General features: G+C 62.8%; 1 protein-coding gene and 1 long non-coding RNA gene across 2 annotated transcripts; one reads left to right on the top strand and one right to left on the bottom strand.

The window, feature by feature from the left end:
- Positions 1–888: 888 nt before the first annotated feature.
- Positions 889–4,785, bottom strand: LOC150044925 (uncharacterized). Its single transcript, XR_016533003.1, has 4 exons — positions 4,745–4,785; positions 4,378–4,533; positions 1,735–1,772; positions 889–961 (listed from the first exon to the last, which is right to left on the bottom strand). It is a non-coding gene; the product is annotated as an uncharacterized LOC150044925 (long non-coding RNA).
- Positions 4,786–12,126: 7,341 nt separating this feature from the next.
- Fzd10 (frizzled class receptor 10) lies at positions 12,127–14,134 on the top strand. Its single transcript, XM_090319846.1, has one exon. It carries the CDS (start codon positions 12,142–12,144, stop codon positions 13,852–13,854), a length of 1,713 nt encoding a protein of 570 aa, XP_090175972.1. The 5' UTR covers positions 12,127–12,141; the 3' UTR covers positions 13,855–14,134.
- Positions 14,135–18,634: the final 4,500 nt, after the last annotated feature.

The following is an 18,634-nucleotide window of genomic DNA, read 5'->3' as shown; positions in this document are numbered from 1 at the left end:
AGAGACAAGGGCTCTCCTCTGTGGGAGGCAGAGGACCTGCGGGCTGAGTGAAGCCAGGAGGCACAGGGAGGACCACAGCCCATCCTCTGCCGCACCCAGACCGGTCTGCAGCTCACCTGGCCGGGGCCCAGTGAAGCTGAGGATCTGAACCCAGGAGCCACTGAGCCCCGGGAGCCAAGGACCCTTCCAGCTGGGCCCAGTCCTACCAGTAAGTACTTGAAATTGACGGAGCCTGCACAGCTGGGGCCACCGTGGACATGACGGTGGAGACGAGACGCCAGGGCAGGGGAAGGGACAGGAGCCGGTGAAGGCAGGTGCCTCGGGAACCTCAGAAAGCAAGGCGGGTCCCTGAAGGGGACACACATGCGCACACCCCTGAGCTCAGGACTTCTAGTCTCCAGACCATGGGGAAATAGCTGTGTGCCCTTTGAAGTGCCGTCTCTGACCCCACCCCCATCCTCACCTGGGACCCTGCAAGCTGGCAGGCTGGGGACAGAAGGCCTGGCATACACCCAAATCTTGTGGCACGATGGAGCGTGACTCATGGTGACTTCTGCTTGAGCCGCCCGGACTGCAGGGCCGAGGAAAATACTTTCGGCTGACTCACTTGATAGAGGGATCAAAGCCGGGGAAGGACCCAGCCCGAGCTTCCGCCTCCTCAAAAATAAAACAGAAACCAAAACAAACCCTGGCGTGAGAGAAGCAGGCTCGGCTGGGCTTTCACCTCTGCATTCAGCAGAACGGAGGAGCCACGGGCGTGCCCAGGGTCTTTTCGGTCCCCTCTGTGCTCTGCCTCTCTCTACCCAGCACAGCGCAGAGTCAGACACCAGGAAGGGTGCAGGAAACACAGCGTGGCTCGGAGACTGTTCCTAGGGCTCCATCAGAAAACACACTTTGGGCGCCTCGTCCCAGTCCGCTACTTGGAAGGCTGAGGATTGGAGGGCGGCAGCTCCAGGGCAGCCTAGACAAAAGCACTGCAGCTGTGGTGACGTCAGGGGCCTGGCGAGTGGGGGTGGGGAGGGCCAGGGTCCCCCGTGAAGGCAGGGGGAGACCAGTGACATCACAGCACCCCAAAGAGGGGGAAATTCATGCTCGTTTTGCAGGAGAGAAGCAGAAGGGCCGGCCTCAGCCCGGCTCACGAGGGCCCATCTCTTGGATGGCTGTGGCATCGTGCTCACAGCCAGCCTTGGGAGCCAGGGCTTTCTCCACGCCCCGCCTGTCACAGTCACAGCTTTCCTCCGAGAAGCAGCCAGTCCAGGGCTGTCGGGGAGGCCGTGGCCTGGGGGCCGGGGTAGTTGCCCACAGCAGAAAGTGACTTCCAGTGTGAGTCTCAGGCCAGACAGAAACTCGCTGGGCCTTGGACGGGGAGCAGGTCCCCTGACTTCCCTGACCTTACTGTGGATTCACAAGTTCAAGCACAACCTCCTCCGTCCACCTCGAGAGCCTGAGTCCTCACTTGTGACCAAGATTCACAAGCCAGGCCATGCTTCTGAGGAAGAGCAGAAGGGCCACCATCTGGGGACAGTGGCTGAGATTCTCGGGGTGCTGAGCTGGGATGGAGCCTGGGGCCCAGGCATGTGACCCCACAGCCCGGTTGTCACTCAGGAGGAGAAGGGAGCACCCCAAGGAGAAGGCCTGGCCTGTGCCCCCCGGCCCCCTCCTCGTGTCCCAGCTGGCCCTGCAGGTCAGGCATGGGGACCCGGGACCCCCACTCTTGGCCGTCCTATGTCTCACCATCTGCTCCTGGGTTCTTGGTCCAGGGTTCTTGCTTCCTGTAGGGTGAGACCTGGTTAGGCCCCTCTCCCCCAGAAGAGACATCACTGCCCCCCCACGTGAGTTCCCTTAGAAATAGGGGGCTGCAGACGTGACTGGCAGAGGCGACATGACACAGGAAGACATGATGGGGAGAAGACCACGTGCAGGTCAGGCAGGCAGGAGCAGCGGGGCCATCAGGCAGCCGCCACCACCAGCTCTGGAGAGAGAAGGGGACCCCAAAGGGCGCCTGGCCCTTCCCACAGCGGGGTCTGAGTCTCCATGCTCATTTTGTTCATGTTTCTTCCTCCCTCGGTGGCGTTTTGTTGCAGTGGAGGTAGGGGTTGCCTCCACTGAACCAGAATGTGTCTGACCAGTCCACCTCTACCAGCCACCAAATCTTCCAGCCATGGCTGGGGGTGGGAGACATCACCGCCCTGGTGATGGGAAGTCCGGGCAGGTGTGCCATGGCAGGGCGCCCCGGGAGGGGCCACATCACACCCCTCCCACCGCTCAGAGGAGGTCACCCGCTCACGAGGGCCGTGGGCCGTGGGGACACGCTGCCTCCAGCAGCAAAGGGCTAACAGAGGACAAAGGCAGCCGGCAGGGCTGGTTTCAAGATGTGTGGTTAAGCTGGAAGAGGCACCACGCCTGCTCTTTCCCTGGCCAGAAGCGGGTGTGAACAGCTGTCCCTAGCAGCCACTGGCACGCTGGCCGGGAAAGCAGCCTGCGAGGCCCGCTGCCAGGCGGGGGCATTTCAGGAGAAGCTGGGAAGGTGCTTTTCTGTGTGGATGATTCAAACGCGAGGGGCTCCCAGCCTTCCTTAGTCATGTGAATGGCAGGAGAGGCAGCTGGGCACTGGGGCGTGGAGCCCGGGCAGCATGGCGCTCTGGTGTCTGTCCGTCTGGGAAGTGGGTGATGCTGAGGTAGGAAAGGTTCCACTGGCAGGAAAGAGCGGCCCGCAGTCCTGGCACCAGTCGAGCAGCCACCTTTGGTTTGAAACGTGCCCGTTCAGGCGTGAAGACAGGAAGCAGGAGCAGACAGGGTTGGAGGGAAATGCTGGCCCAGGTCTGTCTACCCTTCCCTCATCAACCTCAGCACTCAAGGCCGCCATGAAAACAGGGAAGGAAAAACAAGTGGGCCTTCTGCAGGCTGCCGACTGCTGCTGCACGTTCCCAGGGCCTACCGGGGCCCCTGGCTGGGAGATGGTGAGCGTACCCCCTCCTGCCCTCTGCCTCCGACTGCCAGGGGCAGGTCCTTGGCCTGACCCCCACAGAGGGGACAGGGGAGCTACATCAGCTTCTGGGCTCCGCGCATCCCGATGTGGGCTGTGAGGCAACCATGGGGCACGAGGGTACTGGGCTGGGCTTGTTCTTTAAGGGGGCTCTAGGGCCCAGACATAGGCCTGTGTGCCTGTGGGGAACACACCACCACATACTGCCCGTCAGGCTGGGCGCCAACCACCAGGAGAAAGGTTCAGACAGTGTTGTGAGGGCCGATGTGGGTGCGAGTGTAGGCAGATAGGGAGAAGCGTGGCAAGATGAGAGATTGATAGGTGCACATCTAGACAGCTGGCAGAGAGGCGGTGTGCAGGAGGGTACGGGCAGGTGAGTGACAGAAAGGAGGCCAAATGGGTAACAGGAAGGTAAGTAGGTGGACCAGAGGAGCTTGATTTGGAGACAGGTAGATGGCAGGTGTGCAGCCATGTTGGTCACTGGCAGACAGAGGAGTGGGAGGAGGGGTTGCTTGTGCAACGCGTGGCTCAGCGCACACTCTGGCCTGCACAGCGCAGTCTGCAGTCTGGGGGAGCTGGGGGAGCTTTCTTTAAAGCAGCCCCTGTGTTTCTCGGAAGTCTGATCTTTCTCCCGGTTTCTCTGCCTCCAGCAGGATGCAGCCCTGCCAGGTTGCACCTAAGCAGCCTTCCCAGCTTCCGAGAGGTCACACACGCAGCCTGGAGTCACTGAGATCAGGACATGTGCTGGAGCTCATGGCCCAGCCAGGCTTCTGAGACTCCGACCCTGAGGAGGGAGCAGGGAGACAGAGGCCCACGGCCGCCAGAGTCCTGTGGTAGATGTGAATGAAACTCCTCCAGCCCTCCAGACGAGGGAGGGAGCCTCGGTAGAGACAAAGGAAGAAGCAAGCATGCAAGAAGAGTCCAGACACCACCCATGCGGTGGTGGATCAGAACCGCCCTCACAAAGGCCGAGAAGGGGCCCCGGCCGGGCAGGCGAGTGCAGAGCACGAATGGAGGTGTGCTGGCTCCTGACGGGACACTGTGCTGCGTTCTTCTGTCAACGCTGCCACCTCTGTGCATCTTACATCACCACTGGAAACTTGTCCAGCCGGACAGGACTGGGAGGACATGATCTCCACGCACCCCACATTCTGAGCCCAGCCCCAAAACTGGATGGGCAGCCGGCGTGCAGTCAGCACCCACCTGGAGCTGACGGGGACGAGAGTACCGTGCCCGGCCGCCACAGTGGAGGACAGATCCGAGGCTACTCTGCTTTTCTACACGCTGGGGGTGGACACAGATACACCCAACTAAACTGGAAATCGTCAAAATGCTCAGGAACAGGGAGCCACTAAAAACACTGACACAAAGCCTGCACTGGTGACTCATACCTGAAATCACAGCTACTCGGAAGGCTGAGATGTGAGGTCCTGTCTTGAAGCCCCGACACACTGATCTGTGAGACGTTTCTCTCTAGTTAGCCAGAAAAGAAAGAAGGAAAGCTGGAAGTGGAGCCGTAGCTCAAGTGGTTCAGCACTACTAATGAGCTAAAGAGACAGGAAAGATGTTTGTTACACACATGATTTGAAATACGATGTAAAAGTCAATCAAAAATAAGACAGGAACAAGCACAAGGCCCTGAGTGCAAACCTCAGTACACACACTCTGTCTCTGTCTCTGTCTCTCTGTCTCTCTCTGTCTGACACACCCACACACAGCCAGGGGTTGACTGTGTCTTCCGGGAGACCCCCACCTCACCTCTGCGCCCAGCCACAGTCGCCCTCGTCTCTGGTGACATGCCCACAGGGACTCTGAGGAGAAGACGCTGTCTTGGTGTGTGATGTGCCAGGCCCTTTGACCATGGTTACAAGCATGATGGGGGTGGGGCTGGCGTCACTGCCGCAGAGTGCCACCCCACCGGGCAGAGCTGCAGTAGCACCTGGCTGCCTCCTGGGGCCCAGATCTGGCCTCTTGTGGCACCATCAGAACCTTACTAGACCTGCATCAGGCACCGAGGCCTGTTGCCTGCCTGAGATGCTGCACGGGGCAGAGGGCTGAGGCCAGGGCAGGCGCTGGGCTGCAGAGGTCCAGCGCTCACCCTTGCACCCCAGCCGGTGCTGTGCCAACTCCAGGCTGGGCCTGGCATGGCCTTTGCTGGGCTGGGAATGAAAGCCAGGCCGAGGCCCCGCCAGGGCCCTCCGCCCTCCCACAGTGATTAGGCTTCCCGGAGGCCGCCAGGTACCTCTAATTACGCCCGCTCCCCACAGGGAGGCCAGGTCAACGCCTCCGCCTTCTCAGCATTGAAATGGGCCGTCACCCCATGGCCTCCCCCATGTCAGACCAGTGGGACAACGGCAAGCGGCCCGCGCCACAGGCCCCAGACACCTGTCCACAATGCACTGAGCGGCCTCCCTTGTGCCAGACCTGTTCCCAGACCCCAAGCGTTTCGTGGGGTGATGAGAGCTCTGGGGGTTCACGTGAAATGGGATGTTTTAAGATGAAAAGCAGACTCACATTTCTTTAAAACACAGTGCAGCGTCGATTTGGCCCGGTGAGCTGGCACGTGCCTGTAACCCGGCACTCCAGCGGCGAGGCCCAGGGACGGTGGTTCTGAGTCCAGAATGGGCTGCACCCAGACCTTGTCTTCAACAAATGACTCCGTGAAGCATGTGTCTCCGTGAGTACTGTGGAGAAATGCCATTCTGAGGCCGGTGGCTTCTCAGTGTGTAAAGTGCTTGGCTCAGTCCAGAACGCAGACGTTACCACCCCCACGCCGCCTCAGCAGTGCAGGAGACGGGGCAGCTCCCACCGCATCAATACACGTTTCTGAGCGCCCAGCACCTCCATCCACACCCACACTTGTCTGGTGTCAGGGATGTGGGGGGGGGGGTTGTCACAGGACTCCAGCCAGGACAGCCTGAGGCTGCCTCACCAGGCGCCCTGGAGCCCCTGGTGTGCATCCACTCTTAAAACTCGCCTGGGGTCTCTCCTGCCCCTCCCGAGGGCTCTTCCAGCTCACTGCTGTAGCTTCCAGGACACTTCCAGAGGCAAAGCCCAGGGGCAGGGCGAGTTGTATCCCTGTAAGAAAGCCCATTGCCTCTCATGGAGATGGTCCTCTGTGCACCCCAAGCCAAGTCATGGCTCTGTGCTGCCCTTGGGGTGTCTGAGGCCTGCCTGGAGGAGGTGCTCGTGCACATGCATGCACACACACACATGCACGCACGCGTAAACACACACACACACACACACACACACACCAGCCGGGGCAGGGGGTAAAGCCCGTGTCCACCGTGAGGCATGACCACACCTGGTGACAAAGCTACATTAATAAGCTCACTCTGCTGGAAGGAGGCGGGTGTGCAGACGGCCCTCCTGGTCCACAGGAAGCACTGTGCTAGCTCTCATGGGCCCCGGCAGAGACGGGGGGGGGGGGGCAGCTTCCTGCTCAGGAGGAGCAGGGAGGAGGGCATCTGCGGGGCTGCTCTCTGGTCACGCTGCTCCTGGGCCAGGGCTGGAGCTGTCGCCCCGGGGAGCAGGGCGTGGGGAGCAGGGCGTGGAGGCTGGCTGTTCCCCACACTCTTCCACGCCTGGGACCCGGGGTCTCAGCTGGCCTCCCACAACTCACACCTGTGCTATTTTTTCCCCATGCGTTACACAAAGAACTTGAAATGTGAGGTCCCTGTGGCCTTCCGGTGTGCAAATTACATCAGAAGCCTGCCAGCAAGCGTCTCTGAAACCTGACACTGTCAGTGACCTCTTATGTGGGTGACCGGGCCACTCCCTGGGGGCTGAGGACACTGTGTACACACGGGTGCACACACACACACACACACACACACTCACACAGCTGCCAAACCACAGAGAAACAGGTGTCTCCCTCAGCGGGACACTGGTGCCTGACTTCTGGATTGCAGGCCCTGTGTTGCAACCCCAACAGAGATGGGGTGACGGCCTTTTTCACTGCCCTGCTCTCTGTGAATGGGGGCATTTGACCCTTGTCAGGTGGGGCTCAGCCGAGGGACAGAACCCACAATTGGATAGACATTAAGAGCTTCCTGCCAGGAACTGGCTTCCACGTGATGGGTGGTGAGGTTCCCAAGCAAGGGGCTGCTGGCAGGCTATACCAGCCAGTGGCAAGGTCTCTCCACAAAACTCATCTAGTGGCGACCCAGCCACAGCGCTGTGGACAACCACCTCTCCTGCAGTCAGCAGTATCCAGCAGCTGGCACCAGTCCCTGGTTTGATGAGTAACTACAGAGCAGGGCCTGGCCTGGCCCACCTGATGACTCGTGCCAACCCTCATGCCACGCTGAGACTCTGTCCAGAGGCTCTTCCCGGGCTCCAGGCGTCTCCACTCCCAGCTCTGTTTCAGGTGAGAACCTGAGCTCGCCTGGCAGGTCCTGGCCGGCTCCACCCTGCAAACCCAGTGAACCTGCACCCCAGGAACACCTGACGCCACGTCCAGGGCCAGCACCCCAATCCTCCACACGGCCCACACGGGCCCTGTCCTGCCCTCTGACTCCCATCTCCACTCTTCCACGCCTCAACATCAAATTCTTGGATACAGGCATGAGAGTAGAGCAGTGGCTGCCAGCTGCTGTGACCATGCTGAGGGCTTGGCAAAGAAGCCAGGGAAGGAGCCTGGACTGCCTCGGCCTTCTCTGCCCGTCAGCCTAAGCTGTGCGGAGAGCCCAGGCCTGCGGCCTCCATCTCTGACCAGGGAGGTCCTTTCTTGTCCTGCTGACCAGCTTCTCTCCACGGCTCTCCCTGACTTCAATTGTTTGCTCTAGGACCTTTAGCTCTCCTCTCTGTAGCCTCCTAGAGCTTTGGCTCAGAGAGGTGGCTTCCCACAGCGCTTCCCTGCCATGCCAGGCCCAGCCTGGGGCATTGCCGACATGCTGTGGAGCTGTGGAGCAGGACCCCCTGCGTTTCCACTGTTCAGGTGGGGCTTGGCTCAGGCCATCTGGATGCCCGCTCCCCCAGGGGCCCCGCTCCGCCGCTGCCAGGCAGGGCCCGAGGACCAGGGCAGGCCCTTGGTCCTCCTGAGGGCGGGTCAGCTCAGGATGCCCAGCTCTGGTCAAGGGAGGATGCTGGCTAGTGTGGCCCTGTGCAGGGCAGAGGTGGAGAGGTGGGGGTGGGCAGGTGCGGGGGAGTCCTGGAGGCCAGGAGGAAGGAGGAAGCCCACCCCACACAGGGGAAAGTGAGAACAGCGCGGCCCAGGGAGCCTCACCAGGCCTGAGGGGAGAACACGCCACGAAAACTACCTCACTTTGCCGGGATTCCGTGGTTTCATCCCCGCCCCCGCCCCGTGGAATTCCTCAGGAAGAGCCCACAGAGTTTCAGGCCTGAAGGGTTTTCCCGGAGCGGGCACGCGCGCTCCAAAGCCTCCCGTGTCTCAAACCGACGCTGTGGACTGGTGTGGAGACGGAGCCACAGACGCCCCACCCCGCCCCAGCTTCTAAAACCATGTGTGCTGTGGTGGGAAAGGAGGCACTGTGCCTTTAAACCAGGAGGAGCCCGGCGCGGCCAGCGAGCGGCAGTAAAAAGGCTAAAGCTCGGCGGAGGAGAAGGAGTTTAATCTAATTTAGTTGGAGGGTGTCTGTCTGCGGTGTTGTTTTTTGGAGTGTGGGAATGGAGGAGGGGAGCTGTCCCCTTGAATGGCCCCACCGCCAGAAGCAGTGGGGGGCCGTCCACGCCCGCCATCCCAGGCCCGGCCTTGAAAGAGGATTAAAGCCAGGCTCTGATTTGCAATTCACACGAATGCACCCCACGGAACTTTTGGTCATATTTCAAGCCACATTTCAAGGGAAGTGGCCGAAACCCAACGCTGCGACTCCCTCATTTCTTTTTTTGTCCCCCCCTCCTCCCTGACTCCCCCTCTCCTTCTCCCTCCCTCTCACGCGCGCGCGCGCACACACACACACACACACACACACACAACACATACATCATCAATACTTCACATCTAGCGTTTTCAGATGAATTAAAACTTGTGCCCGCACTGCCTTGTGTACACTGTGATGTGCAGATGATTTAAGATTATTCTGAATGGAGGGCCGGGGGATCAGATCCCGGGTTGTAGGGAGAGGGTGAAGAGCTGTCCACACGGGGTCCGAAAATGGAAATCTCCACACAAGTTTTCTATCTGCTAAGTTTCTAGAGAACCTTACTGCAGGATGGGGCCATAGCTAGTAACAGCTGCTTACCCGAGTCCGTGGATCGTAATGGAGTCCTAAAATGAGTGTGCCCTCGTTTCAGGGAGGCACCTGGGAAGGAAAGCCCTCGCTCTAAACCCTGGGCCAGAGGACGCAAAGGTAAGAACTCGTGAAATTCCAAGAGTTCTTCAACCCAGGTCGCCAAACTGTTGTGTGCCAGAGAGACGACTCAAGTGAGGGTAAAGGGAAAAGCTTTCCGACAGCCCAGAGCCTTTGATCTTAAATGTGCCTTTCCCCAAGCTCTGCTCCTGTCTCCCGGAGTTACTCTGGCAGTGTGCTTGTGACGTGCTAAGCTTGTGGTTTGATGTCTCTTTCGGGCTCAAAGACTCCGCAGTTTTTATGTGGAAGAGATTACTGGGGTTTTCTCTCATCCCATCTCAGGAAAGCCTGGCGGGGCTCTGTGATTTCCGTGGAACATCACAGAATAAGGGAACATTCACCTCTGCTGTGTGTCAATGTCCCAGCAAGGTACTTGAAGCTTTTTAGCTTTGCTGGCCGCAGTGGAATGAGGAAACCTGGCCTCTTTCAACGTCCCTGCCCCTGCTCGTTCTGTGCTCTTCGTTAGACACCTTTGCTCGAAGCTCCTCCGGGCCTAGCCCGATTTCCGTCCGTTTACACGCCTTGCTTTTCCCGGGCAGCCAGCCTTCCCCCTCCCTTTCACCCGTGGTTAGATATGTAGATACCACGTCTAGAGTCACTCTTCAAAGAAGACAAAAGAAGAAAGGGCCGGGGGACGAAGGCCTGGGCCGCGGGGGACCCGCCGGGAGGACGCACGCGGTGCCAGCCATCCGTCCTCCCCAGCCCGCCTCCCCAGCCCGCCGTCCTCCCCAGCCATCCGTCCTCCCCAGCCATCCGTCCTCCCCAGCCCGCCGTCCTCCCCAGCCCGCCGTCCTCCCCAGCCCGCCGTCCTCCCCAGCCCGCCGTCCTCCCCAGCCATCCGTCCTCCCCAGCCATCCGTCCTCCCCAGCCCGCCGTCCTCCCCAGCCATCCGTCCTCCCCAGCCATCCGTCCTCCCCAGCCCGCCGTCCTCCCCAGCCCGCCGTCCTCCCCAGCCCGCCGTCCTCCCCAGCCATCCGTCCTCCCCAGCCATCCGTCCTCCCCAGCCCGCCTCCCCAGCCCGCCGTCCTCCCCAGCCATCCGTCCTCCCCAGCCCGCCGTCCTCCCCAGCCCGCCGTCCTCCCCAGTCCGGGCCCGGTGAAGCGGCCACGGTGGATGGAGAACGGGTCCAGACGGGGCGGCTCTCTCGGGAGGCACCGGCCCGGCCCTGCGGCCTGGCCCCGGGTCTGGGGGAAGCTGGAGGGCGGAGGCCGGGAACCCACGGACGCGGCGCCCGCCCCGGCCCGGCCCGGCCGGGCCTCCGAGCCCCGCTGCCCCGGGAACGAATGAACGGGTGAACGAGTGAATGAACGGGTGAACGAGTGAATGAACGGGTGAACGAGTGAATGAACGGGTGAACGAGTGAATGAACGGGTGAAGGAGTGAACGGGTGAAGAAGTGAATGAACGGCCGTAGCTCAATGAAAGCAGGGAGGGCCGGGTTCCGCCGCGCGGGGCCCGCGGGGCTCCGGCCAGCTCGGCTCCCCGGACGCCGCCGCCTCCAGGGGCTCCGGCCCGGGGCCCGGACGAGGCCCCCGCGCGCCCGCGGCTGGACGCCCGGCAGACCCGAGGGCGGCCGCGTCCTGGGGAGCCGGGGTGCGGAGCGGGGGCGCGGAGGTCCGGGGGAGGGGTCTCCCCGCCCCCCTCCCCGGGGCCTCGGACCGCGGCCCCAAAACCCGGATGCCCAGGGCCCCGCCCCTCGCTCTGCCCTTTGAAATTTCAAAGCCAGCTCCTCCCCGGAGCCGGCCCGCGCCCCCGCCCCGCGCCCGGACCCCCGACCCCGGCCCGCGCCCCCCGACCCCGGCCCGCGCCCCGCCCCGCGCCCGGACCCCCGACCCCGGCCCGCGCCCCCCGACCCCGGCCCGCGCCCCGCCCCGCGCCCGGACCCCGCCCCGCGCCCGGACCCCCGACCCCGGCCCGCGCCCCCGCCCCGCGCCCGGACCCCCGACCCCGGCCCGCGCCCCGCCCCGCGCCCGGACCCCCGACCCCGCCCCGGACCCCCGCCCCGCGCCCCTCCCCCGTCCGGAGCCCTCCCGCCCCCCGCCTCGCCCCCCCTCCCCCCGCCCCGGCCGGAGCCCCCGGCCTCGCGAAGACGCCGCCGGTTTACAAGCGCCGAGGCCACTTTATGGCCCAAGCCATAAAACGCAAATCCCTCCGCTCTTTGAAGGCGACCCCGGCGCGGACCCGCCGTAAAAGTGGGGAGGGGCGGCGGGGGGGCGGCCCGCCCGGCCCGCCCGGCCCCTGCCCGCACCCCGGCCCCCGGAGGTCCGGGAGGTTCCCAGCCCCGGCCCCGGGAGAGGGGCGCGCGGAGGGGGCGGCGGGAGGCGCCGGCGGGGCGGGCGGAGCGGGGCGGGGCGGGGCCGGGGCGGGGCGGGGCCGGGGCGGAGCGGAGCGGGGCCGGGGCGGAGCGGGGCCGGGGCGGAGCGGGGCGGGGCCTGTCACCGCTCGGCCTCGCCCCCCGCGCCAGTCCCGAGACTTCTCCTCCCGGGACGCTCGCCTCCCACAGCTGCCGGCGGGGCCGCGAGGGGCCGGGGCGGAGGAGCCGGGGCGGAGGAGCCGCGGCCTCGCAGCGCCGCCCGCCGCCCGCCGCGGCTCTCGGGACGCGCGGGCCGAGGAGGCCCAAGTTGGTCCCGGCCGCGAGGGGCCGCGGCGGCCGCGCTCGCTGCCCGGCATTGTTTGCAAACTTTGCTCCCCTCCCCCGCCGGGGCGGCGCGGAGCGCGGGGCCGGGGCGCGGGCGCGGAGGGCGGGGCCCGGCATGGGCGCGGGGCCCGGGGCGGCGGCGGCGGCGGCGGCCGGGGCCCGGGGCCGGCGGCGCTGAGCGCGCGGCGCGGCTCGCACGCCGGCATGCGGCGCCCCGGGCCCCGCCTGTGGCTGCCGCTGCTGCTGGCGGGGTCGTGCGCCGCCCTCGGCGCCCTGGACGCGGAGCGCCCCGGGGACGGCCGCTGCCAGCCCGTGGAGATCCCCATGTGCAAGGACATCGGCTACAACTCCACGCGGATGCCCAACCTGATGGGCCACGAGAACCAGCGCGAGGCGGCCATCCAGCTGCACGAGTTCGCGCCGCTCGTGGAGTACGGCTGCCACGGGCACCTGCGCTTCTTCCTGTGCTCGCTGTACGCGCCCATGTGCACGGAGCAGGTCTCGGCGCCCATCCCCGCCTGCCGCGTCATGTGCGAGCAGGCCCGGCGCAGGTGCTCGCCCGTCATGGAGCAGTTCCACTTCAGCTGGCCCGACTCGCTGGACTGCAGCCGCCTGCCCAACAAGAACGACCCCAACTACCTGTGCATGGAGGCGCCCAGCAACGGCTCGGACGAGCCGGGCCGCGGCGCCGGCCTCCTCCCGCCGCCCCCCCGGCCGCCGCCGCCGCCGCCACCGCGGGAGGGGCCGCCGGGCCGCGCGGGCTGCGACAACCCGGGCAAGTTCCACCGCGTGGAGAAGAGCGCGTCGTGCGCGCCGCTGTGCGCGCCCGGCGTGGACGTGTACTGGAGCCGCGAGGACAAGCGCTTCGCCGTGGTCTGGCTGGCCGTGTGGTCCGTGCTCTGCTTCTTCTCCAGCGCCTTCACCGTGCTCACCTTCCTGATCGAGCCCGCCCGCTTCCGCTACCCCGAGCGCCCCATCGTCTTCCTCTCCGTGTGCTACTGCGTCTACTCCGTGGGCTATATCATCCGCCTGTTCGCGGGCGCCGAGAGCATCGCCTGCGACCGCGACCGCGGCCAGCTGTACGTGATCCAGGAGGGGCTGGAGAGCACGGGCTGCACGCTCGTCTTCCTCGTGCTCTACTTCTTCGGCATGGCCAGCTCGCTCTGGTGGGTGGTGCTCACGCTCGCCTGGTTCCTGGCCGCCGGCCGCAAGTGGGGCCACGAGGCCATCGAGGCGCACAGCAGCTACTTCCACCTGGTGGCCTGGGCCGTGCCGGCCGTCAAGACCATCCTCATCCTGGTGATGCGCCGCGTGGCGGGCGACGAGCTCACGGGCGTGTGCTACGTGGGCAGCATGGACGCGCACGCGCTCACGGGCTTCGTGCTGGTGCCGCTGGCCTGCTACCTGGCGGTGGGCACCTCCTTCCTGCTGTCGGGCTTCGTGGCCCTGTTCCACATCCGCCGGGTGATGCGGACGGGCGGCGAGGACACCGCCAAGCTGGAGAGGCTGATGCTGCGCATCGGCGTCTTCTCGCTGCTCTACACGGTGCCCGCCGCCTGCGTCATCGCCTGCTACTGCTACGAGCGCCTGCACGCCGACCGCTGGAAGGCGCTGGCCGCGCAGCACCAGTGCCGGCTGGACAACCAGACCAAGGCGCTGGACTGCGTGCTGGCCGCCTCCATCCCCGCCGTGGAGGTCTTCCTGGTGAAGCTGTGCATGCTGCTGGCCGTGGGCGTCACCAGCGGGGTGTGGGTCTGGACCTCCAAGACGCTGCAGTCCTGGCAGGGCGTGTGCGGCCGGCGGCTGGGGCGCAGGGCCCGCCGCAAGCCGGCCAGCGTCCCCACCGGCGGGCTTCACAAGAAGGCCCCGCAGCCCGGCCCGCTGGCGCGCCCCGGCCCGGCCCCCGCCCGCGTGTGACCCGGGCCGGACGCCGGCGCCACGGGGGGCCGGCCGGGGTGCGGCCGGGGGTCGGGACGCGGCAACCCGGGGCGGGTGCCGGGGTCCCCGCCGTCCACAGCCACGGCCTGCGGCCCCGGACGCGGCGCTGCCCGGTGGACCCAGCGGAGGCCAGGCCTCCGCGCACGGAATCCCCCTGGGGGCTGAAGAGTCTGCACGCCAGGCTGCCTGCCAGGAAGGCCTGCTGCGGGTGTGGACGGGGGAGGAACCGGCCTGGGTTTAGTCTGGGGGCGGGGGCCGCCTCACGACCCCCGCCGCCAGCCCCCAGGACCCCCTCCCCTCCCCCTTCCCTCCCCTCCCCTCCCCCCCTCCCCAGCGTCTGTAAATCCAAGCGATGTGCAATACCCTCCCGCCCCAGGGAAACAGGGAGAGACCAGCATTCTGCTGTCCATAAAGACAACAAAAGAAATCTCCTAACAAAAGGCCTCTCCTGGCCTTGAAGCCCCTTCAGTTACGTTTTGTGGCTTCTAAGGGGAATGAAGCTTCAGTTTTACACTTCGGGCTGATTTGTGGCAGGGGAGGGGGAGACGGGCATTCAAAAGCACCCCAGGGCTTATTGACTTTCCATTGTTAAGCAGATGAGCTCCTGAGGAGGTCGGGAGCGGGGACTGCGATCAAACTTCGTCTAGTGGGGCCCCTCTGCCAGCCGAGCGGGTCTCCTGCCTCTGTATATCTGTAATATAGATTATTTTTCATGCTCTACTATTTTATTAAAAATAAATAAAAGATGTCTTTTAGTTTGCTGCTAGTGGCTGTCCGTTGTGAGATTCCCCCCCCCCTTCTCTCTGTGGGGAGAAGACAGCAAATTTTCTGCTTCAGCTCTTCAGGCCCAGGCTGGAGATTCCTAGTCAGCTCTCTCTAAAACTGCAGAGAGGTGAGTTTCCTTCCCACCTTACAGAGGCCTCTGGTCTCGTGCAGGCATAGGAAGGCTGGAGGTATTTTCTGGGGGTGCTTGGTTGCCAGATGCCAGGACTTTGTACAAGCGGCCATGTGTCCCCAGAAGCCTTCGCTGCATGCCCACACCCACGAGAGCTCATTAAGAGCATCCAGCCAGCTTCATGCAGGTGACAGACGCTACCTGGAAAGGACCGTGCACAGCCTGGAACAGCTGCTGACCCACAGCCCCAGGCCATGGCACAAACCACAGGATAGACAAGATGTGGACAGTGAATGATACACCTGAGTCCTAGCAAGGAGACTCAGTGGCAGGCCACCGCCACATCACAATTCCTTGCCCTGTTCAGTGCTCCCTGGTAGAACTGGGCAGCCACAAGGCCTGGATGGGCACAGGATCTTCTGGGTGATGGCCCCACTTTGCTGGGATTGGCAGAGCAGCCAGGCTGCCCTCAGTCTCACGCTCATCCCCTCGGCCCTTACTCAAAGCCGGCAGAGGCCAGGTCAGTGGGCCTTCTGAAGGGAGCGTCCAGGAGGAACCAGTAGGGATGTGAGCTCCCTGGCAACCCCACATGCAGGCAAGGAGACAAGGCCTGGGTGCATCCAGGGACAGAAGGGGCCAGCGTATGGGCGAGGATGGCGGTCGGTGGACGGGAGTCCAGGACGCCTTCCCGTGAAAACAGGATGGAAAGATCTTGTTCTTTTTTAAGTGGCCATAAATGAAAACCTATCTGTAGATTGACTCCCAAGATGGCCATGTAAACATATGTTATTACAATTGTTTGTGTGTATATCATATAACCTTTTGGTAACTCAGGGGCAACAAAAGTAATGTGTTTAAAAAGAAAAGAAAAGGAAAAAAAAAACCATGTGGCAACACAGAGCAGAGTGTCTGGGACTGCAGAGAGACCAGAATCCGGGTTGCTTCAGGGCAGCCCGGCAGCCCCACTGGTGAGCCAGACTTTCAGATGGTCCCAAGGAAAGACAAGTTCAAGCACAGAGACAGACACGGATCAGACCTCTGCTGTTGCCTCGCCCTGAGTCTGCGCAGTGATACTCACCTTGTGTCAATGTCAGGAGACCTTAACAAGCGGTCAGGTGGGGCTGCCGGTCCAGCAATGCCAGCGGAGCTGGACACACCGAGCAAGCTGCTTCAAGCAAAGGAGCTTAGAGTGTCTCTGTCTCTTTCCCACCTCGGCTGAGCTGAAATCTGACCCTAGAACACATAGGCAACTAACTTTTTTTGTTGTTGTTTTTGCCAGTCCTGGGCTTGAGCTCAGGGCCTGAGCACTGTCCTTGGACTTTCTCAAGGCTAGAGCTCTACCACTTGAACCTCAGCACCACTTCCGGCTTTTTCTATAGATGTGGTACCAAGGAATTGAACCCGGGTCTTCGTGCATGCTAGGCAAGCACTTTAACCACTAGGCCAAACTCCTGGCCCATAGGCAACTAATTTTAAGAAATCTTATAGACTGGAAGTTAGAAAACTGAAGCACATACACACTCATACACACGCGGCTAGCTCTTAGACTCTTGATTCATGCAAGCCTTTCAAAGGGAGGTTTCCTGGCAGAGGATTCTCCGTGTCTTCGCTCCAGGGCTCATAGAAAGCCAGGGGTGGCAGAAAGTAGCCCAGACACGGCGGGCATCATGATCACAGCCCAGGCACCGCTCACTCCTGCCTGGCCTCCTCTGTCCTGTGCAGCATGGCTCAGCCACTCTGTGGCTCTGAGAGGTGGCAGCTGGTGGAGGAGAGAGCACACTCCTGTACCTGTGTGCTGGAAATGTCCACTGTGGGGGACAGGAGACCGGGGCGGGGCACTGAAGGGACACAGGTGGCCAGAGCAGACCACTCTGCAGGAAGGAGCCGGGTGGCCAAGCCAGGGTGCCTGGGGCATGTTGGGCACTAACAACAAAGCAGCCACAGTGGCAACCACACAGCTCAAGCCGACTGGCTTTCCCAGAGTTCCCACACGGGACTTTTCTCATCAGCCCCCTGCACATTGGACCAGGCCGGGGCACCGATTCGCCATTCGATCTCCAGCCCTGCACAGCCAGGAAAAGCCAGAGCCTGGGTAGAGCCAGGCCGGCTGACAGCAGACCCAGAGCACTGGTTTAGCAGATCGTGGTCCAGGAGAGGAACAGGCCATGGGCAGCTGGCGCTGGCCTGCTTACCCCTTCCTCTGCCAGGTGGGAGTGTGACTCTGGCTCTCAGGACGGGGCGGGGGGATTTGGAGCACAGAGGTGGTGAGTTTCTTGCCCAAGGTCATGGGTGTCAGGCAGGGAGGGCAGCAGAGGGGGTGGAGGAAGGGACAAGGCCCCTCATCTAACCTTCACCCCCTGAGTTTCTGGCTCTGGGACCGGGTGGGTCACTGCATCTGTCCCTCATGGCCGCACTGCCCAGCCTGGCTCCTAGGAAAGGCCATATGACAAAGGGCAAAGGGCAGCGTGCTGGGAAGGGCCAGCAGAGTCGTGTATGGACATGCTCCCAGATGCCACCCTGTGAGCACGAAGAGACTGAGGGGAAGCTGAGGGGCAGGGCTGAGCTACACCTCCCCCCGGCTTCAGGGTCCGTCCACGCTGAGCGGTGCCCTCCCCGGCTGAGGTCTGGGAATCCTCTCCCGCCTCTCTGCACGCCACCTGGCGTGATGCCACTGGGCTCCTGCTGCAGCTAACACACATGCAATCCAGTGACCTGTGTGCTGGGCGTCTGGAGTGCCCTGTGCCCCAGCTCACCACAGACTCCGGCCGTGGCTCCAGTCAGCGTGAGCTTCTTCAGGATCCCCCCCCACCCCCAGAAGTCAACCTCGCACACTCATGTCCGAAGAAAAGGGCTTTTTCTTACAGAAACCAGTGCCACGGGGTGGGGGATTTGGAGAATCCCCACTGTAAAGTAAGGCAGGTGTGGGGGTTCCCCTACCCCCAAGACGTCAGGCTTTCAACAAGATCACATCACAGCAGCTTGCCAGAACCCAGCCACCCTCCTCTCCTCCAGGCAAGCAGATCACGGGACTGTGATGTGGACAGGAATCCCAGCTACTCAGGAGGCTGAGACTTGAGGACCACAGTTCAAAGCCAGCCCAGGCCAAAAAAAAAAAAAAAAAAAGGGAAGTATGAAACTCTTATCTCCACTTAACCATAGAAAATCAGAAGTGGCGTTGTGGCTCAAAGTGGTAGGATGCTGGCCTTGAGCAGGAGGACTGAAGGACAGTGCCTGGTCCCTGCGGTCAAGCCCCAGGACCCAAATAAAAAGTGTGCAGTGAAGGCCACGCCGGGGCTGGCACTGAGTGCCGTCTCTGGGGCCACGCTCAGCACCACAGTGCGCAGGGATCACTGCTTTTCTAATCAAGCCTCTAGGACGAAGGGACATCAAAGCCCCGGGATGTCCAAACCGCTGTCCTGTGCAGCCTTATTCTCTCCAGGGTAAAAGTTCCACGTGCATATCAAGGGGCAAAACTAAATCCAAACAAAGCCCCCTGCTGCCTGGTCCAGGCTGTGGACTGGGAGTCCTCGGGGCTGTGAGGGTGGAGAAGGAGAGCCCAGAAAACGATCTCTCTTTCCTGAAGAGAATGGGAAAGTCATCCGTGGTGAGGCTACACCCATTTTGCAATCATGAGGCAACGAGCTAACACGAAAGCCCAGACTCTGAGATGCCAGTCAGCTGTATGATGACTTTATTAAGCGTTTCCACCCCAGGGATCTTCTACGCAATGTCATTAGCTGCCTTGGCATTCTACCACTCTTAGGAAAGCACACCCGATGGAACCACCAGTGTTTCTCAAGGGCTCGCGTGCTTGCAGATCACCTGGGGCTCTTGCTGGAGCAGAGATGTTGACTCAGTGGGTCT

Source organism: Megascapheus bottae, chromosome 28 (genome assembly GCF_031878675.1).
Source record: "Megascapheus bottae isolate mThoBot1 chromosome 28, mThoBot2.hap1, whole genome shotgun sequence".
NCBI classification, from domain to species: Eukaryota; Metazoa; Chordata; class Mammalia; order Rodentia; family Geomyidae; genus Megascapheus; species Megascapheus bottae.
The sequence above is the reverse complement of the archived record's forward strand: the minus strand, read 5'-3'. Positions and strand labels throughout refer to the sequence as shown.

Bases quoted from the DNA above. Each gene is read 5' to 3' on its own strand.
- Fzd10 (XM_090319846.1), top strand. From the start codon at position 12,142: ATGCGGCGCCCCGGGCCCCGCCTGTGGCTGCCGCTGCTGCTGGCGGGG.